The sequence below is a fragment of the Phyllobates terribilis genome, unplaced genomic scaffold, assembly GCF_046119375.1.
Source record: "Phyllobates terribilis strain yellow unplaced genomic scaffold, ASM4611937v1 Scaffold_12__6_contigs__length_324123572, whole genome shotgun sequence".
In the NCBI taxonomy this organism is placed as follows: Eukaryota; Metazoa; Chordata; class Amphibia; order Anura; family Dendrobatidae; genus Phyllobates; species Phyllobates terribilis.
In genome coordinates this window covers 231,009,657-231,034,040 of record NW_027362772.1, presented here as the reverse complement: position 1 = coordinate 231,034,040, position 24,384 = coordinate 231,009,657, and the positions used below count along the sequence as shown (strand labels likewise).

General features: G+C 43.4%; 1 protein-coding gene and 1 long non-coding RNA gene across 2 annotated transcripts in view; one reads left to right on the top strand and one right to left on the bottom strand.

Moving 5' to 3' along the window:
- The window catches only part of RNF207 (ring finger protein 207), a 73,345-nt gene that overhangs the window by 29,427 nt on the left and 19,534 nt on the right, over window positions 1–24,384 (top strand). The window contains exons 4-8 of the mRNA XM_073657867.1: window positions 9,109–9,253; window positions 9,758–9,839; window positions 18,611–18,686; window positions 20,387–20,512; window positions 23,360–23,406. Of these exons, the coding sequence (XP_073513968.1) occupies window positions 9,109–9,253; window positions 9,758–9,839; window positions 18,611–18,686; window positions 20,387–20,512; window positions 23,360–23,406 (476 nt within the window). The remainder of the gene's footprint in view (window positions 1–9,108; window positions 9,254–9,757; window positions 9,840–18,610; window positions 18,687–20,386; window positions 20,513–23,359; window positions 23,407–24,384) is intronic.
- Window positions 2,579–18,712, bottom strand: LOC141173234 (uncharacterized). Its single transcript, XR_012252618.1, has 3 exons — window positions 18,651–18,712; window positions 17,796–17,859; window positions 2,579–2,631 (listed from the first exon to the last, which is right to left on the bottom strand). It is a non-coding gene; the product is annotated as an uncharacterized lncRNA (long non-coding RNA).

Here is a 24,384-nt window from a genome sequence, read left to right as displayed (position 1 = left end):
TGAGACAGGTTCTCTTATTAGGCCAGGTCACACACAGGTGTACTATAGTTCCCACCAAACAGCTGCCATTTATAATGCTCATATCTTCTGTCTGAACTCCTTAGGGTCCAGGTGTAACTGAAACCTCTGTACTCCTATCACTATGCCCCTGGTTTCATTGTATTCATGACCTTAAAAAAATAGGCACAACCTGTTCCCCCATGAAAGGGGTTTTCCCAAAAAAGCAAGTTATCCCCTATCCATAAGATACAGAATATCTTGTTGATCAATGGAGGTTCGACTTTTGTGACTCTCAAGGATCCCAACATTGGAGCCCTGAGAACGGAGCTCTGGAGCCTGGTCTTGAATGAAGCAGATGTGTCCACGCTTTGCCGCCAATCTACTCATTGTCTAAGGGACTGCTGAGTGCAGTGCTTGGCTTCTCCGGCAGTCACATAGAAAATGAATGGAGTGGAGGGTGAACATGCACACATCTACTTCATTTAAGATGGGGCACCAGAGCCACAAACTCCAGATTCCTGGAGGTTCCAGTGGTTGGATCTCTAGCAATCATTGCGTTATCCCTTATTCCATAGATAGGGGATAACGTGATTTTTTTGGGAATAACCCTTTAAATATGAATATACCCTCAGAGTGCCCCTAACAAACCACACTGCTATATAAGAGGCAATGGCCCTGATTCATCAAGACCAGTGATTTTCTCGCCAGTCTTGATGAAGGGGCGTGTTGGAGTCAGACACTCCTGATTCATTAAGAGGCGCACGTTTCTTACGAGTGACCCCATGTGCCACTCGGACTCTAGTCACTAACTGAAGTAAGATTTCTAGTGTAGAAAACACTGCATTAGAATTAGATGAGCTGTGGTGTCATGGCCCGGCTGCACCCCCGTCATGCCCTGCTACTCCCATATTGGCGGAGCTGGGAAAAACTGGTGTGAAAAAATAAGTTGTGAATTCATTAAAAAAACTCACTTAAAATAAACCTGGGTTTACAATCAAGTGGAAAATGAAATCTTTTACTTATTTCGCCATCACAAAAAAACTCAACATCTCAGTAACTGGACACTCTCCAAATTTCGGTAAATGAGGTCAGCTTTCGGATGGTTGCACCCAAGCAAGAAGGGAGTCATCTGAACTGATCTCCATCTTGTGTAAACCTATAGATGTATAATACATTTTGTGGACAATATTAAATTGTGACATTTCTAACTTAAAATGTATTCGTTCCTCTGGAATTGTACCTACATTATGTGATCACTGCCTCTTTCTCTTTACTTTTAAACAGCCGTTTTTTCACCAGTTTTCCCCTAGACTGTATAAAATATTTTAGAAATACATTTTGATGTGTTTTAGTTTTGATTATTGATTCAACCATTTCAAAGGTTGGTTAAGGCCCCCGTACACTTTAGACTAAAGTCAGCTAAACCTGACAATATTGGTAGGATCATCCCATAGTCTAATGTTTCTGGGGGCCTCCCGACTCTCACCCGACAGGTGATTTCAGCAGTCAATAATTTTGTTTTCCCTGGAGATAAGCTGCTGCCAGATAAGTTTGGCAGCGGCTTTCTCATATAGAACACAGGTACAGAGGCTCAATCGAGCGCTCCTGTGTGTGGGGATTCATTTGGCCGACATCTATCTATTCTGTAGAAAGTAGAAAAAAATATTTCCAACTCTGAGGGCCATGCTCCTTTGTTATTGACTCTAAACTAACTATAAAAATTACTATAGGCGTATAAATTCACTTAAAGGGAACTTGTCAGGAGAAATTTCTACCTAAAACTAAAGGTATGGCTGTAAAGACTCTCTCACGCTGAGTTAATTGATACCTTTAGGGTAGAAATCGGTCCAGCCATTGCTAATAAATCCAGCATTGAAGTTATATGCAAATGAGCTGCAAAAGCACCCCAAAGCACCTGCGACTCATTTGCATATAAATTCAATGCCGAATTTCTCAGCAATGACTAGACGGATTTCTACACCAAAGGTATCGATTAACTCAGCGTGAGATAGTTTTTACAGCCATACCTTTAGTTTTACGTTTCCTTTAATATTCATTTTCCTACCACCTCCGCTGGAAGTTTGTTCCAAGCATCCACAACTATTCCAATAAAATTATATTTTTTCACATCACTTCTGGTGCTTCCTCCCAACTCATTTAGAGTGTGCCCCCAAGGAGACAGTTAAAGAGTTTCCAAAAGTTTATGTCCCTATAAGTGCCAGCAACAGCACCCTCAAAAAGTCCTGGTCACAGTAATCCGATAACTACCCTTGCAGACCGTACTGAACTGGAGAAAGTGGTGAATGTGGTGTCACTCCATTTCAGAGAACCAGTAAATCATAATCTGTATTCTCCATCCAAAATAGGGCCCCTTAGAGGATCTGCTATTTATTATATCACCAATACAAATTCTATTAAAATAAATGAACACCAGCTTTCTCTTACCCTCCAAAGCCACCTGTGACTTTTTTATGTTCAATAAATACAAGATATACTAGAAAGTTCTAAGAAGGAACCATAGCCCTCACTCACTGAGATACTACTCACCACATGATGTGCAAGTTACAATATCTCTTTCACCAACCACTAGGGGGAGCAGGAGCAGAATGTGCAGGAACATTTTGGTATAAGCTATGAAAAAAAAATGTGGGGTGTTACTATAAAGCATAATATTCACAGAAAAAAATAGTGTAATAATAATAATAATAATATATGTCTATTTATATTAACCCCTTAAAGAGTTATTCCAGTCTTAAAAAGTCATGGCATATGAATATGATAGGTGAGGCTCCAACCTCTGTGCTGCCACTGTTTTTCTTGCATAAAGGTGCTACCAACCACCCACTGTGCATTGAACTGCATGACCCACCCACTTATCATCAGAAAATGACTTATTGTTTTAAATCAGGTTTTTATCTTACATGGGTTTTAAAAAAAATGCACTGTTTTCTTTTTTTCATACCATGATATATATTTTTTAAAAATAAAACAAAATTAGAATTCTTGCATTTTTCACACTGGCCACTAGGGCTTTTGTAGACTCATACTTCCTCCTACAGACCAGTTAGACGCTCCTAATCAACTCGCTACCTGCATTAAAGACAGCTGTCTTACATAGTCACCTTATAAAAGACTCCTGTCCACAGACTCAATTAATCAGTCACACTCTAACCTCTACAACATGGGAAAGACCAAAGAGCTTTCTAAGGACGTCAGGGACAAGATCATAGACCTGCACAAAGCTGGAATGGGCTACAAAATCATAAGTAAGACGCTGGGTGAGAAGGAGACAACTGTTGGTGCAATAGTAAGAAAATGGAAGAAATACAAAATGACTGTCAATCGACATCGATCTGGGGCACCATGCAAAATCTCACCTCGTGGGGTATCCTTGATCATGAGGAAGGTGAGAGATCAGCCTAAATCTACACGGGGGAACTTGTTTATGATCTCAAGGCAGCTGGGACCACAGTCACCAAGAAAACCATTGGTAACACATTACGCCTTAAAGGTTTAAAATCCGGCAGTGCCCTCAAGGTCCCCCTCCATAAGAAGGCACATGTGCAGGCCCGTCTGAAGTTTACCAATGAACACCTGGATGATTCTGTGAGTTATTGGGACAAGGTGCTGTGGTCAGATGAGACAAAAATTGAGCTCTTTGGCATTAACTCAACTCCATGTTTGGAGGAAGAGATATGCTGCCTATGACCCAAAGAACACCCTCCTCACTGTCAAGCATGAAGGTGGAAACATTATGTTTTGGGGGTGTTTCTCTGCTAAGGGCACAGGACTACTTCACCGCATCAATGGGAGAATGGATGGAGCCATGTACCGTAAAATCCTAAGTGACAACCTCCTTCCCTCCGCCAGGACATTAAAAATGGGTCCTGGCTGGGTCTTCCAGCAAGACAATGACCCAAAACATACAGCCAAGGCAACAAAGGAGTGGCTCAAAAAGAAGCACATTAAAGGCATGAAGTGGCCTAGCCAGTCTCCAGACCATAATCCCATAGAAAACTTATGGAGGAAGTTGAAGCTCCGAGTTGCCAAGCGACAGCCTCAAAATCTGAATGATTGATAGATGATCTGAAAAGAGGAGTGGACCAAAATTCCTCCTGACATGTGCACAACCCTCATCATCAACTACAAAAAACGTCTGACTGCTGTGCTTGCCAACAAGGGTTTTGCCATCAAGTATTAAGTGTTGTTTGCCAAAGGGATCAAATACTTATTTCTCATTGCAGAATGCAAATAAATTTGGCTTATTTATACAATGTGATTTTCTTGATTTTTTTGGGATATTCTATCTCTCAATGTTAAAATTAACCTACCCTTAAAATTATAGACTGTTCATGTCTTTGTCAGTGGCAAACTTACAAAAACAGCACGGGATCAAATATTTATTTCCTTCACTGTATATTTATTTTTAATCTTTTTATTCCAGCCCTATAAAATGTTGTTATATGTCATGGCTAGGATATTTCATCTCTTTGTGAGAATGAGGATGCTGCAGTGGTGGATTAATGCTGCATCCCCGTCACTGTTTTCCTGCACATCAGTCACTAATGACAACTGCAGACTGCTCTGTTATAGTGATTTGCTGTAGTTCCCTGCACAGCCAGGCGGCAGGGGGGCGCTGTAGTGCAAGGAAAACCTTAAAGTGGAGGCTGCACTAAAGCAGTTCTGTAGCCCCATAGTATAACATTGGTCCAAGTGCTATCTGATAAAACATCGCGTAGCACTTGGCTGTGTTATATGCCAGTGTGAACGAGCCCTGAAAATGGGACTCAGATGGGATTCAGAGTTAGATATCTATGAAGAACTTGCTACTAAATTGATGTAGAAAAAATATGATTTATTTGCAATCCTCATTGAGCATATATGACATTTCGGTCTCAGTTTAGACCTTCGTCAGATATACGGATTGCCATAGAAGAATATAGGACTCAATGCTGAAACTATACGGGATACAGTGCGTCTGGAAAGTGGGAATACCACTAAAAGGTATGGCACCTATAGAAGTCACCTATCAGCACTGTTCTGGTCTGTTTTCAGCAGGTTGTAACCTACCAGCAAACACTGGAGCGAGCCGGAGGTCACTTCTCAATGTACATCTATGAGAGCCTCATTGTCCTTCTTATAGACTTACACTGAGCGCTTGTGACCTCTGACTTCTGGGTGGTCAGAAGTTGCGGTCACCAGATGGCACTGTGTCATCGGAGCGGTGCCGGTAAAAAATAAAGACAGCGGCGGGTAAGTATAAGACTAGGGGTAGGAGGCTTAGATTAGTAGCACTACTCCAGCGGTGCAATTAAAAAAACAAAAACAGCTGGAGTGGTGCTTTCAGTACAGAGATTGGACTGCCGAGGACTTGGGGTGAAGTTATTGTCTTTGATGAAGCCTCCCCTTCAGACTGTTTGGAAGATCTGGAAGAATGATTTTCTGGAGACGATATGGTGAGCGCTACCATGAGTGAGTATAGTAGGTGCAGGGGTTACAATCACACCAAAGACCTGGAGCCTAGGGGCACCCAAAAAGTGATAGTTGGGTCGGTACTGGATACGGCAGGTAGTCGTTATGCAGATATAATATTCAGAACATCCACTTTAAAAAAGTTTTCCGCATCTCATAAAGTGATGGCGTATTGGTAGCAGTGCAGGTAGAGAGCTGACTCCTGTGGCCACCACTACCATGTGAACACTTTATTAGGGTCGTGCTGCAATTGTCTGCAGTTAGTTGGTCGGCGGTGTCACTATGCAGGGAAGGGGTGCAGTGCTACACATAGTCTCCGTTCCCTTTTTTTGCAATGCTGACCATTGCAGAGTGGCTTGTTGGAGACCCCTGCCACCGAGCACCTGGGACACATGTCCGAATCCCTCCCACATGATCCAACCAACTGCACCTGATGATCCAGAAATCCTTCCTCTACATGACTATGACTTACCTTGTGGCAAGGAGTCCTGGTATATGGACAAGGGGCTGGAGAGCTCTGGGGTCCACTGATCTGTCAGCAGCCGGGAGAGAAGACAAGCAGCATCCTATACTGTCCCCATCTACTACCAGCCCAACACAAGGCGACTCCTCCGCTCAGCTGTCAGTCAATGTTTAATTGAATAGTCTTAATTCCGTGTGTGTCTCATCTAATGACCTGTACGGTAGGAAAAGTGTCACCTTCTGCTTGGTGCCCTCCAACTCGCTCTCATGAAATAGGAGTGCCAAGTCAGGGAAGATGGTGATTGAGGTTCATGTCTCACCTGGAAATGCTTCATTGGAGCATACCTGACCAGGAATTAGTCTTATAGGATCTGTACGCTGCGTACTGTAGGGCGCTCTGCTCCGTGCATATATATATATATGACTGTGAACACTCACCTGTATCTATTTACTTCCTATATAACAAATAGGTTCACTCTACCGTAGTCGCTCAGAAGTGAGACGTAGTCTTCAAATAAATGGAGAACAATGTTGTCACTTAAGTTGCAAATGAAGAACGTGACTTTATTCAATGAAATCGACCCATATGCAGACAGGGCTTTTGATACCACAAAATGGGCATGTGCTGAAATACTCTGTGCTGCTAGGGGCTGTGGGAACCTGCTTCTTCCTCTCCTCACATTTTAGTGCTTCCTGATGTTACTAAAAATCATCATACTGCAGACCTGAAATAATCTGTGCTCCTGTAGACTTTTTCCTTTCAGCCTTTGAAATAACGTTTGTCTTGGTTTCCTCGTGATTTCCTAGTGACTTGTAGGATTGCTGCTTCCAATAGATGGCGTTAAAGAGTTTAAGTCCTCTTCCTCTCTGAAGAGGCAATTTGCATATTAAATTTCCCAGAGGAGCACTGCATGGTGAATAAGCCTCCATACAATGGCATGCCAGAGCCGGTATGTCACTCTCTCAATGGAGAAATGTTAGCCCTTAGACCTCAGTCCAGGGCCTCTCACCCAGCCAAATCAGTTCTCATATTTTGCACTGATGAGGGGCAATACGATGAAACACCATGTCTGCAAACTGAGATTCTGGTTTGGCTTTTATCCTAAGTCATATGGCAAGGCTCGTTAAAGGATCGATAGTGACTTGTAGGATTGCTGCTTCCAACAGATGCCACTAGAGTTCAAGTCCTCTCCCTCGCTGAAGAGGCAATTTGCTCATGATTTCATGACACTTACCCTGTCACTTAGATGACATAAATAATAAGGTTGCTGCTTCCCAAAAAATAAGCATTTACCGTGCCTGAAATCATCTATGCTGCTGTGAACTTTGATCCTCATTCTCCCAATATGTGACCTCCGCTTTGTCTTGATTTTGTCATTATTTCATAACATCAATGTAATTATGTTAGTAGCGGGGTCAGTGGACAGGTCACTGTCTTCCACAAAAACAGCATACTCTTCTCCTGCTGCTGGGAACAGCTATGATATTATTGGCTATACACTGACTATGTTACGATACTGCAGGTGATAATATCAGATGATTGGGTAATTAAGAAGTAGTAGTATATATATTTATATACAGTGCCTTGAAAAAGTATCCCGACCCCATTAACTTTTCCACATTTTTTCATGTTACACTGACAAACTTAAATGTATTTTATTGGGACCTTATTATGATATACTGTACCAACACAAAGTAGCAAGTATTTGTGAAATGTAAAAGAAATGATACATGGTTTACTAAATATTTAAAAAATATAAATGTGAAAATTGTGACGTGCATTGTATTCAATCCCCTGTAATCTGATCCCTCTAAATAAAATCCAGATGGACCAAATAGATGTCAAATAATTAGTAAATTAAGTCCACCTGTGTGTAATGTCTTCTCAGTATAACTACAGATGTTCCGTGAAGGCCTCAGAGGTTTGTTTGAGAACAATAGGGATCAAACAGCATTAAAAAAAACAAGGAACACAACAGACAGGACAAGGATAAAGTTGTGGAGGAGAGTAAAGCTGGGTTAGGTTATAAGCTCTGAACATCTCACGGAGCACCGTTCAATCTATCATCCAAAAATGGAAGGAGTATGGCACAACTGCAAAGCTACCAAGACATGGCCGTCCACCTAAACTGACATCCAAAGCAAGGAGAGCAATAATTAGAGAAGCAGTCAAGAGGCCCTTGGTCACTCTGAAGGAGCAGCAGAGATACACAGCTCAGGTAGGAGAATCTGTCCACAGGACAACTATTAGTCATGAACTCCACAAATCTGGCCTTTATGGAAGAGTTGCAAGAAGAAAGTCATTCTTGAAAGCAAGCCATGAGAAGTCCAGTTTGCAAAAAGCCATGTAGGGGACACAGCTAGCATGTGGAAGAAGGTGCTCTGGTCAGATGGGAACAAACTAGAACTTTTTGGGCTAAATGCAAAACTCTTTGTGTGGCAAAAAACTAACAGTGCACATCACCCGAAAACACCATCCTCACCGTCAATCATGGTGGTGGCAGCATCATGCTGTGGGAATGGTTTTCTTCAGCAAGGACAGAGAAGCTGGTAAGAATTGGTGGGAAGATGAATGGAGCTAAATACAGGGTAATCCTGGAGGAAAACCTGTTAGAGGCTGCAAAAGACTTGAGAATGGGGTATAGAATCACCTTCCAGCAGGACAATGACACTAAACATACTGTGAGAGCTACAATGGATGGTTTAAATCAAAGCATATTCTTGTGTGTGAATGGCCAAGTCTCAGTCCAGATCTAAATCCCATTGAGAATATGTGAGAGTATGTGAAATTGCTGTTCACAGACGTCTCCATCCAATCTCACTGAGATTGGGGCAAGAGAAGGGGCAAATATCTCAGCCTTTAGATATGCAAAACTGGTAGAAACAGACCCCCAAAAGACTTGCAGCAGTAATCGCAGTGAAAGGTGGTCCTACAAAGTATTGACTCAGGGGGGGCTGAATACAAATACACGTCACAATTTTAGGATTTATATTTTTAAAATATTTAGAAAACGATGTATCATTTCCTTTACACTCCACAAATACTTGTTACTTAGTGTTGGTATATCACATAAAATCCCAATAAAATACACTAAGTTTGTGGGTGCAACTTGAAAAAAATATGGAATACCTTTTCAAGCTATATATATGCATCTAATCTTTTTCTTGTTCCAGGAGGGTGATATGATGTATTTCTGTAATACCTGTAATCAGCCGCTGTGCATGGAGTGCAGAGATGAGACCCATAAAGCTAAAATGTTCTCCTGCCATGAGATTGTGCCTCTAAGTAAACGAGCAAAGGATATTCACAAGAAATGTGGTAAGTGATGTCATAGCTTACATATGGCTAATGGAAGTGTCTGTAATGATGCAGGAGTGATGGGGAGTAAGGCGGCTGAGTACATATCTCAGAAGCAGACCATGACCATGGATGATCCTGTCCTATTTGCTGTTGGGAGGTGAGAACCAGACTCCTCTCCAGAAGAGATGAGTTCTTAGCAAACAATTTCATGGGGTATTGGCTCAAATTCATGGACTACGTGGGCTGGGGGAGCTTGAGGTGGGAGGTAGAGAGGGAAAATCTGACAGCAGAATAAGGTGCGGGACCGGGAGCTAGGAGAAAAGCACTGCTCATTACATACTGAATGGTCATCATTGGTCATAGTCAACATATTTCTTTGTGGAGGGGCCATTCTGGTTCCAACATTAATAAATATTGGTGAATTCGTCAGTTTTCCTCTATTGAGTGGAAGAAGCTATTCATTATTGATATTTTCTCTGTATAGTTTTCTAATTATTTCTAACTATCCAAATATTCTTACAGCCTTACATGAAGAACCCTACATTATGTTCTCTACAGAGAAGAAATCTATGCTTTGTATCAACTGTTTTCGTGACATGCAAGTGTAAGATACTATCTATCTATCATCTATCTATCTATCTATCTATCTATCTATCTATCTATCTATCTATCTATCCATCATCTATCTATCTATCTATCCCATATCTATCTATCTATCTATCTATCTATCTATCTATCTATCTATCTATCTATCTATCTATCTATCTATCTATCATCTATATAGTTTATAAGGCCGAAAAAAGACAAGCGTCCATCCAGTTCAGCCTATTTCTTGTGCACTGCAGCTATTCCGCAGCGTTGATCCAGGGGAACGCAAAAAAAACCAAAACAAACAAAAAAAAAAAACATGCGGTATAGGCCAATTGACATCATTGAGGAAAAAATTCACTTCCCGACACCAATCTGGATTAATTAACTATCACTAAGCATAAGATGTAATTTTATTGTTCTCAAGAAAGGCGTCCAGGCCTCTCTTGAACTCATTAAGTGAGTTGGACATCACCACTTCCTCTCCCAGAGAGTTCCAGAGTCTCACGGCTCTGACCGTAAAGAATCCCCTTCTATGCTGGTGCAGGAACCTCCTTTCCTCCAGACGCATAGTGTGCCCCCTCGTCTTAGTCACCATCCTTGGTATAAACAGGTCATGGGAGAGATCTCTGTACTGCCCCCTGATGTATTTATACATGTTTATGAGGTCTCCCCTAAGCCTTCTCTTTTCCAACGTAAATAGGCCTAATTTTGACAACCTCTCTGGGTATTCTAGTCCCTCCATTCCCTTTATTACCTTAGTCGCCCTCCTTTGTACCTTCTCTAGCTCCAATATGTCTTTCCTGAGCACCGGAGCCCAGAACTGTGCACAATATTCTAAGTGCGGCCTTACCAGCGCTTTATACAGAGGAAGAACAATGTTCTCATCATATGCCCCTATTCCTCTTCTGATGCATGCCATGACTCTATTTGCCTTCGCAGCTGCTGCCTGACACTGGGCACTCCAATTTAATTTGCTATTAACCAAGACGCCCAGGTCCTTCTCCATGTCAGATTTCCCCAACGGTTTCCCATTTAATATGTATGGGTGACTGCTGTTTTTCTTTCCCATGTGCATGACCTTACATTTATCGGCATTGAACCCCATTTGCCATTTTTTGGCCCAACTCCCCAATTTATCTAAATCCTCCTGTAGCTGTACCCTATCCTCATCTGTATTAACTACTTTACAAAGTTTAGTATCATCTGCAAATATTGCTATTTTACTATGCAACCCTTCCACTAGATCATTAATAAATATATTAAATAATATAGGGCCCAAGACAGACCCTTGAGGCACCCCGCTAGTAACCCTGACACACCCTGAGCTTACTCCATTGATAACCACCCTCTGCTTTCTATCACTCAGCCAGCTATTTACCCACTTGCACACATTATCCCCCAGACCAAGCATTCTCATTTTATATACCAACCTTTTGTGTGGCACGGTATCAAACGCTTTGGAGAAGTCAAGGTATACAACATCCACTGACTCTCCCCGGTCCAGCTGTGAGCTCACCTCCTCGTAGAAGGCAATCAGGTTTGTTTGGCAGGAGCGATCCCTCATGAATCCATGTTGATATGGAGTTAGACAGTTATTATCATTAAGATATTCTACAATAGCATCTCTAAGAAATCCTTCAAACAATTTACCCACAACAGACGTTAAGCTGACTGGTCTATAGTTCCCAGGGTCACTTTTAGACCCCTTTTTGAATATTGGTACCACATTTGCTTGGCGCCAGTCTAGTGGGGCAGTCCCTGTCCATAAAGAGTGCTTGAATATAAGATACAGCGGCCTGTCTATCACATTACTTAATTCTTTTAGTACCCGGGGGTGTATGCCATCTGGGCCTGGTGACTTGTCTATTTTGATATTATTTAGGCGTTTCTGAACTTCCTCCTGGGTTAGGTGGGTGATATTTAGCGGAGGGTTTACTTTATCACTTTGCATTTCCTCCGATAAATTGTTTTCTTTTGTGAAAACAGTGGAGAAGAAGCTAGGTTTGCTTTACCCTCATCGCCCTCTATGATTTTACCCAGGTTATTTTTCAATGGGCCAACTCCATCAGTTTTAATCCTTTTACTGTTTATATAGTTAAAGAACAGTTTGGGATTCGTTTTACTTTCTTTGGCAATTAGTCTCTCTGTCTCCTCTTTTGCTATTCTTATTTGTTTCCTACAGATTTTGTTTTTTTCCCTATAAGTTATTAGCGCTTCCTCGCTGCCTTCTTGTTTAAGTTTACCGAAAGCCCTTTTTTTGTTTTTCATTGCCCTCTTGACTTCCTTATTTAGCCACATTGGCTTCCTCCTATTCGTAGCCCTTTTATTCCCATAAGGTATGTACCTTCTACAGTGACTATGTAGGACTGTTTTGAAAATTTCCCATTTTCTATCCGTGCTCCTATTACTGAAGATACTATCCCAGTCTATAAGGTGAAGGGCATCTCTTAGCTGATCAAACTTTGCCCTCCTGAAGTTCAGTGTTTTTGTGACTCCCTTGCTGGGCACCCTACTGAAGCACATGTGGAATTGTATAATGTTGTGGTCACTATTTCCCAGGTGCCCCCCGACCTGCACCTCAGTTATTCTGTCTGGCCTGTTAGTTAATATTAAGTCTAAAAGGGCCGTCCCTCTAGTTGGTTCCTGCACAAGTTGTGACAAATAATTGTCTTTGATAATTGACAGAAACCTGTTTCCTTTCTGAGATCTACAGCTTTCGGTTTCCCAGTCTATATCGGGGTAGTTAAAGTCCCCCATAATAATCACCTCGTTATTTTTTGCTACTTCGTCTATTTGTCTCATTAATAGACTTTCCGTGGCTTCTGCTATATTTGGTGGTTTATAACAGACTCCTATGATAATTTTATTATTGTTTTTTGCCCCATGTATCTCCACCCATAAGGACTCGACCTCCTCATTTCCCTCCCATACATCCTCCCGTATTGTAGGCTTTAGACACGTCTTTACATATAGACAGACTCCACCCCCTTTCCGATTTCTTCGATCCCTTCTAAACAGACTGTAACCCTGTAAGTTAACTGCCCAGTCATAGCTTTCATCCAACCATGTCTCGGTTATTCCCACTATGTCATAGTTACCTGTAGATATTTCTGCTTCCAGTTCATCCATCTTGTTTGTCAGGCTCCTGGCATTTGCTAGCACGCAGTTTACACGATTTTGTTTTGTTCCAATCTTCTCCCTGTGGATTGTATTAGAAATTTTCTTACCTCCCTTCCAAGTATCTTGTCTTGGACCTTCTTTGTCGCACTTCATATCTTTCATTAGTATGTCCTCTGGTTGCATGTTCGTGTCCGGCATTTTTCTTCCCATCCCCTCTTCTTCTAGTTTAACGCCCTCCTGATGAGTGTTGCGAGTCTCCTGGCGAATGTGTGTTTCCCGGGTTTGTTGAGGTGTAGTCCGTCTCTGGCAAGGAGTCCATCATAGAGGTAATTCACACCGTGGTCCAGGAATCCAAATCCTTGTTGTCTGCACCATCGTCTCAGCCAGCTGTTCACATCAAGGATCCTGTTCCATCTCCTGACGCCATGCCCGTCTACTGGAAGGATAGAAGAAAAAACTACCTGCGCATCCAGTTCTTTTACTTTCTTCCCCAATGCTTCAAAGTCCTTGCAGATTGTCGGTAGGTCCTTCTTTGCCGTGTCATTGGTGCCAACATGTATCAGAAGAAATGGGTGGACATCCTTGGGACTGATGAGCTTTGGTATCCTATCGGTAACATCCTTGATCTTCGCCCCTGGGAGGCAGCATACTTCTCTTGCGGTTATGTCCGGTCTGCAGATAGCTGCTTCTGTTCCTCTCAGTAGTGAGTCTCCCACCACCACCACTCTTCTTCCCTTCTTGGCTGTCCTTTTTCTTGTCGCTTCTGGGTGTTTCTGGGTACTCTTTTCTTTTTTGCTTGCTGGTAGTTCCTCATCCTTAGGTGTGCCATCTTCGTCCTCCACAAGTCCTTGGAATCTGTTTCTCAGTTGTGTGGTTGGTGGTGTCTCCACAGTCTTCTTGCTTCTTTTGGTCACTTGCCTCCACTTGTCTGCCTCTGGAGGTTCTCTGACGCTTCCTTCACTTTCCGTGACCAGTAGTGACGCTTCTGTTCTGTCCAGGAAGTCTTCATTTTCCTTGATGAGTTTTAATGTCGCAATTCTTTCTTCCAGTCCCCGCACCTTTTTCTTCTAAAAGAGCCAGTAGTCTACACTTCTGGCAGGTGAAGTTGGTTTCAGCTTCTGGTCGATCTGTGAACATGTAGCACATGTTGCAGCTCACCATGTAGGTTGTCACATCCGCCATGCTGCTCCTTGTCCCTGCTGACTTGATGTCTGTCTTCTTTCTTGTGATACCCTAGGATAAACAAATGAAACAAATTCGCGCGCCGTTTGGCGATGCTTTCCAAGCAGCTGGTCCCGGCTGTACCCAACGATCTTCTAGCTGAAGGAGACTCTTCGCTTTTCCCAGAAGGCACCTGGAATATGCAAATTGCCCTCTTCAAGCTTCAATCCCTGGTTTGGCGATGCTTTTCAAGCAGCTGGTCCCGGCTGTACCCAACGATCTTCTAGCTGAAGGAGACTCTTCGCTTTTCCCAGAAGGCACCTGGAATATGGAAATTGCCCTCTTCAAGCTTCAATCCCTGGTTTGGCGATGCTTTCCAAGCAGCTGGTCCCGGCTGTACCCAACGATCTTCTAGCTGAAGGAGACTCTTCGCTTTTCCCAGAAGGCACCTGGAATATGCAAATTGCCCTCTTCAAGCTTCAATCCCTGGTTTGGCGATGCTTTCCAAGCAGCTGGTCCCGGCTGTACCCAACGATCTTCTAGCTGAAGGAGACTCTTCGCTTTTCCCAGAAGGCACATGGAATATGCAAATTGCCCTCTTCAAGCTTCAATCCCTGGTTAGGGATGATCTATCTATCTATCATCTATCTATCTATCTATCTATCTATCTATCTATCTATCTATCTATCTATAATCTATCATCTATCTATCTATCATCTATCTATCTATCTATTTATCTATCATCTATCTATTCTATCTATCTATCATCTATCTATCTATCTATCTATCTATCTATCTATCTATCATCTATCTATCATCTATCTATATATCTATCTATCTATCTATTATCTATCAATCAGTTTTCATGACATGCAAGTGTAAAAGATAATTTTATGCTATAGCAGCTTTCTATCTGAATTCCAATTAAATTCAAAGGAGCTTTATTAGCTGGACGAAAAACATGGAAAGAAATTGAGGGATAGAGACAAATCTCATATTTATCTATAGGGGCAAAAGTATTGGGACACACATCTTAGACCTCATCCATGAGAGACAAAATGAGAAAACAAATCCTGAAAATCACATTGTCTGATTTGGAAAGAAATTTTTTTCAAATTTTGGTGGAAAATAAGTATTTGGTCCACTAGAAACAAGCAAGATTTCTGGCTCTCACAGACCTGCAACTTCTTCTTTAAGAGGCTCCTCTGTCCTCCACTCATTACCTGTAGTACTAGCACCTGTTTGAACTTGTTATCAGTATAAAAGACACCTGTCCACAACCTCAAACAGTCACACTCCAAACTCCACTATGGTGAAGACCAAAGAGCTGTCGAAGGACACCGGAAACAAAATTGTAGCCCTGCACCAGGCTGGGAAGGCAATAGGCAAGCAGCTTGGTGTGAAGAAATCAACTGTGGGAGCATTAATTAGAAAATGGAAGACATACAAGACCACTGATAATCTTCCTCAATCTTGGGCTCTACACAAGGTCTCACCCTGGGGGGTCAAAATGATCTCAAGAACGGTGAGCAAAAATCCCAGAACCACACAGGGGGACCTAGTGAATGACCTGGAGAGAGCTGGGACCAACAGTTCACAGGCTACCATCTGTAACACACTACGCCTCCAGGCACTCAGATTCTGCAGTGCCAGGCGTGTCCCCCTGCTTAAGCCATTACATGTCCGGGCCCATCTGAAGTTTGCTAGAGAGCATTTGGATGATCCAGAAGAGTATTGGGAGAATGTCATATGGTCAGATGAAACCAAAGTAGAACTGTTTGGTAGAAACACAACTCGTTGTGTTTGGAGGAGAAAGAATGCTGAGTTGCATCCAAAGAACACCATACCTACTGTGAAGCATAGGGGTGGCAACATCATTCTTTGGGGCTCCTTCTCTGCCAAGGGACCAGGATGACTGATCCGTGTACATGAAAGAATGAATGGGGCCATGTATTGTGAGATTTTGAGTGCAAACCTCCTTCCATCAGCAAGGGCATTGAAGATGAAACGTGGCTGGGTCTTTCAGCATTACAGCATTACAATGATCCCAAGCACACCACAAAGGCAACGAAGGAGTGGCTTCGTAAGAAGCATTTCAAGGTCCTGCCGTGGCCTAGCCAGTCTCCAGATCTAAACCCTATAGAAAACCTTTGGAGGGAGTTGAAAGTCTGTGTTCTCCTGCGACAGCCCTAAAACATCACTGCTCTAGAGGAGATCTGCATGGAGGAATGGGCCAACATACCAGCAACAGTGTGTGCCAACCTTGTGAAGACTTACAGAAAACGTTTGACCTCTGTCATTGTCAACAAAGGATATATAACAAAGTATTGAGATGGACTTTTGTAATTGACCAAATACTTATTTTCCACCAAAATTTGAAAAAAAATTCTTTCAAATCAGACAATGTGATTTTCAGAATTTGTTTTCTCATTTTGTCTCTCATAGTTGAGGTCTACCTATGATGTCAATTACAGGCCTTTCTGATCTTTTTAAGTGGGAGAACTTGCACAATTGTTGGCTGACGAAATACTTTTTTCCCCACTGTATAACATCTGGCCCCTCTCCCTCCGGTGTATAGCATCCGGCCCCTCTCCCTCCGGTGTATAACATCCAGCACCGCTCCCTCTGGTGTGTAACATCCTGCCCCTTGCCCTCCGGTGTATAACATCCGGCCCCTCTCCCTCCGGTGTATAGCATCCGGCCCCTCTCCCTCCAGTGTATAGCATCTGGCCCATCTCCCTCCGGTGTATAACATCTGGCCCATCTCCCTCCGGTGTATAGCATCCGGCCCCTCTCCCTCCAGTGTATAGCATCTGGCCCATCTCCCTCCGGTGTATAGCATCTGGCCCATCTCCCTCTGGTGTATAGCATCCGGCCCCTCTCCCTCCAGTGTATAGCATCTGGCCCCTCTCCCTCCAGTGTATAGCATCTGGCCCATCTCCCTCCGGTGTATAGCATCCGGCCCGTCTCCCTCCCGTATATAGCATCCGGCCCCTCTCCCTCCAGTGTATAGCATCTGGCCCCTCTCCCTCTGGTGTAAAGCATCCGGCCCCTCTCCCTCCGGTGTATAGCATCCAGCCCCTCTCCCTCTTGTGTAAAGCATCCGACCCCTCTCCCTCCGGTGTATATCATCCAGCCCCTCTCCCTCTGGTGTAAAGCATCCGGCCCCTCTCCCTCCGGTGTAAAGCATCCGGCCCCTCTCCCTCCGGTGTAAAGCATCCGGCCCCTCTCCCTCCGGTGTATAACATCCGGCCCCTCTCCCTCTGGTGTAAAGCATCCGTTCCCTCTCCCTCCAGTGTATAGCATCCGGCCCTTCTCCCTCTGGTATAAAGCATCCGGCCCCTCTCCCTCCGGTGTATAGCATCCGTCTCCTCTCCCTCCGGTGTATAACATCCGGCCCCTTTCCCTCTGGTGTAAAGCATCCGGCCCCTCTCCCTCCGGTGTAAAGCATCCGGCCCCTCTCCCTCCGGTGTATAGCATCCGTCTCCTCTCCCTCCGGTGTATAACATCCGGCCCCTTTCCCTCTGGTGTAAAGCATCCGGCCCCTCTCCCTCCGGTGTATAGCATCCGTCTCCTCTCCCTCCGGTGTATAACATCCGGCCCCTTTCCCTCTGGTGTAAAGCATCCGGCCCCTCTCCCTCCGGTGTATAGCATCCGGCCCTTCTCCATGCTGTCTGTCTTTACTTACATGTGTTAAACACCAAACAAAAAGGTACACTGCATGCTGTGTAACCACACGGATAACTGGTAACCTACAAAAAATTACACAGCACAACTATATTAAGCAAATACATGATTTTATTCAACAACTAAATAACAAACAAATAAATAAATATAAAAAAGGGGCAAAAAAATCCAGGCAGGAGGACAACCATATGGGATACACACAGATACTGAGTCTAAATAAGGCATGTGACAGAACGGCTGGTGCAGAGGTCACTGATACTATCACGGTCCTGTAATAGGAGCCACCGATTTAACAAGTCAGGTTATGACATTTCTTCCTTCCTAAATATTCTGGGAGCTTGATGACTGAGCAGCTGCATACATGCCTTGTATCACCAAGCACACTTGTTGGATGGAGTGGTGTAAAGCCGCCACCACTGGACTCTGGAGGAAACGTGTTCTGTGCAGTGACAGATCACACTTCTCTATCTGACACCTGATGGAGGAGTATGGGTTTGGTGAATGCCGAGAAAACAGTACCCGCCTGACTGCATTATGCCAGCTATAATGTTTGGTGGAGGAGAGATAAAACTAGGGAGGGGGGTTAAAAAATTCCCACAGACATCTCCAAAATCTTTTAAAAATCCTTCCAAGAAGAGTGAAGGCTGTTGTAGCTAGAAAGGGACCGACTCCATATTAATGCTGACGGATGTAGAATGGGAGATCAGAAAAGCTCCTGTAGATGTAATGCAGAGGGGGCACAATACTCGTCTCACAAAATGTTTTTTTGTTTTCAAAAACAGCGTATTTCATAGTGTGCTTATGGGTTTTCTACAGGGAAAGTCGGGCTCACTGCATTGACATTGAAACCGCTTACCTACAAGGATGTGAGAAGCTGGATCAAGCTGTTATGGTAGGTGGCAGCTATAGAGCCTGTTCTTATTGGTTCTCTGCATGCAAATGAGCTCTCCTCCGGTAGGGAGAAAACTCTCTCTAGTGCCATCCATAGGCATCTACTAGAAGGACAGTTTTTTTCCTACTGGAAATAACTAGTTTGCATTGGAGCCACATATGGTTGAAAGGTGTCACCTCTTAGTCTGGGGGTCCGTATCACTTTATGATTATTAGGGGACTTACCTTTGGTGACCCGCAGATCCTGGGGATGATCGCCCTTGCAGCCCTTCGTTTAGGTGCAGTGTGACACGAGCAGTCCTCCTGACACGTCTATTTTAGTAAATGCTTGTAAAATAACATTTCTGGGATTTCTTTTTTTTAGAATTCTGTATCGTGCAATTCTTCCTTTATTCCTCCTGGAAATGTATGAATAACTAGAGGTTATGCTGTTTTTAGACGGACTTATAATTGAGGAACTAACGCTCCTTGGATATAGCATGTGGCTGATCTGCGATCCTTCAACTGCCGCGGTCGACATGTCTATATCCAGCATTACAGTATAGTTGTTCTTGTCATTTATGTTGTGCCCAGAGGTGCAACCTGACCCCAGTTCATAACCTGTAGCAGTATCCGTGGAGAAAGATGTTACCAATACCATGTACGGCAAGAAGAACAAACAAATCAATTTGGGAACAAATGAAGCCAGACAAGTCACTAGAAGCAAGGATCACCAAGCTACGACTTGTCTACTTTGGATACATCATATGAAGAGAGAAATCACTGGAGAAGGACATCATGGTCAGAAGAATAGAAGGAACATGGAGAAGGCATAGTATAGATCTACACATTTCAGGTGTATAACACCCTTAGTCATGATAATGACTGACCATTGCTGGTGCATTTATATAGTGATTTGATCCACTGGATTTTCCACTGGATTACTATTATTCACTAATTAAAAAATATACAATTAAAAAAAAAAAAAAGTTTGTGAAGCTGGATTTCCTTTTCTTGCTACTCATTGCTTTCTGGCATAGACGCCCTCCGTGCTCCGAATTACATGGGAATCCTATGTTGATGAGTTGAATATTTTTCTCATTGTCACGCAAATCACGTACCTAGGGTCACGCGCCTGCCGCTCCTGGCGCCAACAACAGAGAATCCTCACAGCCCGCAGATATGATTTTTCACAAGTCTGCAATCACATAGAGTGAATGCAGACTTCTAGCCTAAGGCCGGAAATCCCCTTTAAGTAGAAAAATGCCTTTAGGCCACTCCGGCACAGGGGCCCAGGTGCAAAAGTTTCCTCTGAACCCCGTATAGTGGCACCACTGGCTTTGCTCACTCAGTGCTAACAGTTTTAGAACTTTTAGAATACGTGGGGTCAGACTTTATTGACAAGGGGAATAACACCCACATTGTCAATTTTTTCATACATTTCCAGGAGGAATAACAAAGGAACTTCACATTGAAAAATCGCAAAGAAAGATGCTCCAGCATTGTTATTTATGGGGAAATTTGTGCTACATGGATTGACAGATCTGCATTAGGGCACTGGTCCAAAGTAGTGGCCACCAAGAGGCCAAGATGTGTCCAAAAACCACATGATGATGTGGTGTTACTGCTAATTGAATTTGAAAATGTATAAATTGATTGGTAATTTCTGCACAAAATTAATGGCGGCTGCTACTTGTGATACAATTTTGGATGTTTGTACAGACCGTGAAGGAGCTGCAGACATCTACCCGAGAAGCAATTATCCTACTGAAAGCCATGATTGAAGAGGTGCGGAACAGCGCAGATGAGGAAGAGACATCAATCAATACCCTGTTCAGCAGCATGCAGGTACCCTGGGAACAGGCAACTCAGATAGGAGTTGTAGTTGTTCTTATAAGTAGCCACTAGGTGGCAGTCCAGAGCTGACATTGGATCCTTCTGTAGGAATCTCTCTCTAATCTCTATTCCCTGACTGCTGAATCCGTTTCAGGCTGCGTTCACACAACATTATTTGACCGTGAAAAAAAAATCACCAGCACTTCGACCAATGTTATTCAATAGGGTTGTTTAGATGAATGTTTTTTTTTCTTCACAGACCAAAAGTCCATGTGAAAAAATTTGAAGCATGCACTAGTCTCTTCTGTATTTTGGATGAAACTCGCCTATTCAAGTCTATGGGTGCAGGAAAAAAATTGCATCCCCATATAGATCATCCGTATAGCATCTGATTTTTTATGGATATGTTGACATTATTAACAGAGGAAAATGTATTGTAAGTTTTAATAACTGTTGATGTATAAAAACAGGTGCCATACGGATGAAAAATTGTCCATTTTTTTCCAGATGAAAATCGGATGACTTTTTTGATACGCTCATGTCCCATTGTACCTGTCCCTGTTGTACATGTAATCCGATCTCTGGACATCACGGTATAGAGAAGGAGAAGCTGAGCAGAATTATATATAGATTTGTTGGAAAAGATCAGAATAACTTGTATTTTATTCATTGAAATCTCTGGTGATTGTATTGTAAGAGTCCAGTGGGCGGTCCAACTAGTGATTGACAGCTGTCTCTGCAGGCAGATATACAGGAAGGACTGTCAATCACTAGTAGCACTGCCCACTAGACTCATATACATATTAACACCAGGGATTTCAGTGAATAAAATGCAAGCTTTACTGAATTTTTTCCTCCAAAAATGTCTATCAGTCAGATCCGTTCTTACTGCTCTATAACCTCCTGCCTGCAGATCAGACACCATTTGGCAGGAGGATGTAACTCCTGACCCTAGCGGTCTGGCACTATAATAACTGTCTTGTAGTAATCCAAAGTCCCAACGCTGAGAAAATCAAGCTATATGCAATTTAGCCTGGAAATGCATTGGAGTCGAGACACATTCCCAGTACAATGACGTCCCTGATCCATTTCAAGGCTAATTTGAGCTGTCTCAGCCCTGGCACATCAGATCAGGGGCGTAGATAGAAATCATGGGCCCCATAGCAGAAGTTCTAATTTGCCCCCCCCCCCCCACCCCCAACAAAAAAAATATTCGGTATATTTCACAACTTTGCAGTCTTTACAAAGTAATTTTCCTCCTACTGAAGCCCCAAATTCTTCTTTCATTGCTTCCATAAAGTGTGATGCCAACAAAAGTGCCCCCCAAACACTGTATGATATCCCCATGGTGAATTTCTCAACATTAGCCTCCACATGCACAGTATGATGATCCTACTGTACCCCACCTCAACTCCCAAGGCAAAGTATGGTGACCCCAATACAGTATGATCCCCCAACTGTGACCCCCACACAGCCCTCCATACAGTACTGTATAATGGGTCTACATACAGTATAATGGCCCCCACACCTCACCACACTGTATAATGGACCCCACACAGCCCTCCACACAGCATGATGGACCCCACACAAACCTTCACACTGTATAATTGCTTGCATACAGTATAATGAACCTCATACAGCCATCCATAAAGTATAAAGACTCCCACATACCTAGCTGTTCAAATATTACAATGGCCCCCATAGCCCTCCAAATATTATGTCTCCCACATAGCCTTCCATATAATATAATAGGCCACATAGCCATCCATATTGTATACTGCACCCCATAATCCTCCATATAGTATACTGTACTCCATAGTCCTCCATATAGTATAATGCGCTCCTCATAGTCCTCCATATAGTATAATGCACTCCCCATAGTTCTCCATATAGTATAATGTACTCCCCATAGTCCTCCATATAATATAATGCACTCCCCATAGTCCTCCATATAGTATAATGCACTCCCCATAGTCCTCCATATAGTTAAATGCACTCCCCATAGTCCTCCATAAAGTATACTGTACCCCTCATAGTCCTCCATATAGTTAAATGCACTCCCCATAGTCCTCCATATAGTTATAGTAGAATGCACTCCCCATAGTTCTCCATATAGTATAATGCCCTCCCCATAGTCCTCCATATAGTATAATGCACTCCCAATAGTCCTCCATACAGTATACTGTGCTCCCCATAGTCATCCATACAATATTTTGGCCACCACAATTTACTCATTGATTAAAAAAAAAATACAATACTTACCTCTCCTCCTCGTTACCCCGCTGCTCCAGTCTCTGCAGCGAGTGTTCTGAAGTCCAGCACATCTCAGCACCGCAGATGCCATGTAGTGATGTCATCGCGCCCGCTGGGCTGAGACGTCAGTCCATGGAAGAATGATGGGGTAGGAATCGTCAGCTGACGGCTCCCTCCTCCATCGTTGCTTTCAACTGTATCGGCATCTAGGATACAGTTGAACTTGCTGGCGGGCAATGGGCCCGGTGCAGCGGGGCCCCCTGGCTTATAGGCCCCATAGCAGCCCTGTGGCCTGCCACCATTGATGGTATGTCGCTGGATCAGATTAATACATGATACTTTTCATACTTATTGTTGTTGTAAGACCTTTACCGCCAGAGCATTACTTTCAGTTGTAAAATCCTCCTTTAAAAACTTCATTTCTCTTTGGCACATTGACTTACTGTATTGGTTAGTGCTCTGTCCGTGTGCACACTGACTGAAATCATATGCGTCTGAGCAGCGCCTTGTTCTGATAATATTACCAGAAAATAATAAACCTTTTAGCAAAGTGAAATCTCATAGTTTTTAGTGTTTCACTCCTTTTATCCGTTGTAATTTTCACAGGAGAAACTGGCAGAGCGCAAGAAGATCCTTCTGAAAGCCGTACAGTGGTGAGAACTTGAGCTGAAGGAGTAACAGAATTTTTTTCCCCAGAGCCACCAAATAACCAGCACTAACCACACCTTGGTTCTTACAAGTCCATGTACACTGCTCAAAAAATAAAGGGAACACTTAAACAACAGAATATAACTCCAAGTAAATCAAACTTCTGTGAAATCAAACTGTCCACTTAGGAAGCAACACTGATTGACAATCAATTTCACATGCTGTTGTGCAAATGGAATAGACAATAGATGGAAATTATTGTCAATTATCAAGACAACCTCAATAAAGGAGTGGTTCTGCAGGTGGGGACCACAGACCACATCTCAGTACCTATGCTTTCTGGCTGATGTTTTGGTCACTTTTGAATGTTGGTTGTGCTTTCACACTCGTGGTCACATGAGACGGAGTCTACAACCCACAGAAGTTGCTCAGGTAGTGCAGCTCACCCAGGATGGCACATCAATGCGAGCTGTGGCAAGAAGGTTTGCTGTGTCTGTCAGCGTTGTGTCCAGAGGCTGGAGGCACTACCAGGAGACAGACCAGTATACCAGGAGACGTGGTGGGGGCCGTAGGAGGGCAACAACCCAGAAGCAGGACCGCTACCTCCGCCTTTGTGCAAGGAGGAACAGGAGGAGCACTGCCAGAGCCCTGCAAAATGACCTCCAGCTGGCCACAAATGTGCATGTGTCTGCACAAACGGTTAGAAACCGACTGCATGAGGGTGGTATGAGGGCCCGACGTCCACAGATGGGGGTTGTGCTCACAGCCAAACACCGTGTAGGACGCTTGGCATTTGCCACAGAACACCAGGATTGGCAAAGTCGCCACTGGCGCCCTGTGCTCTTCACAGTTGAAAGCAGGTTCACACTAAGCACATGTGACAGACGTGACAGAGTCTGGAGACGCCGTGGAGAGCGATCTGCTGCCTGCAACATCCTTCAGCATGACCGGTTTGGCAGTGGGTCAATAATGGTGTGGGGTGG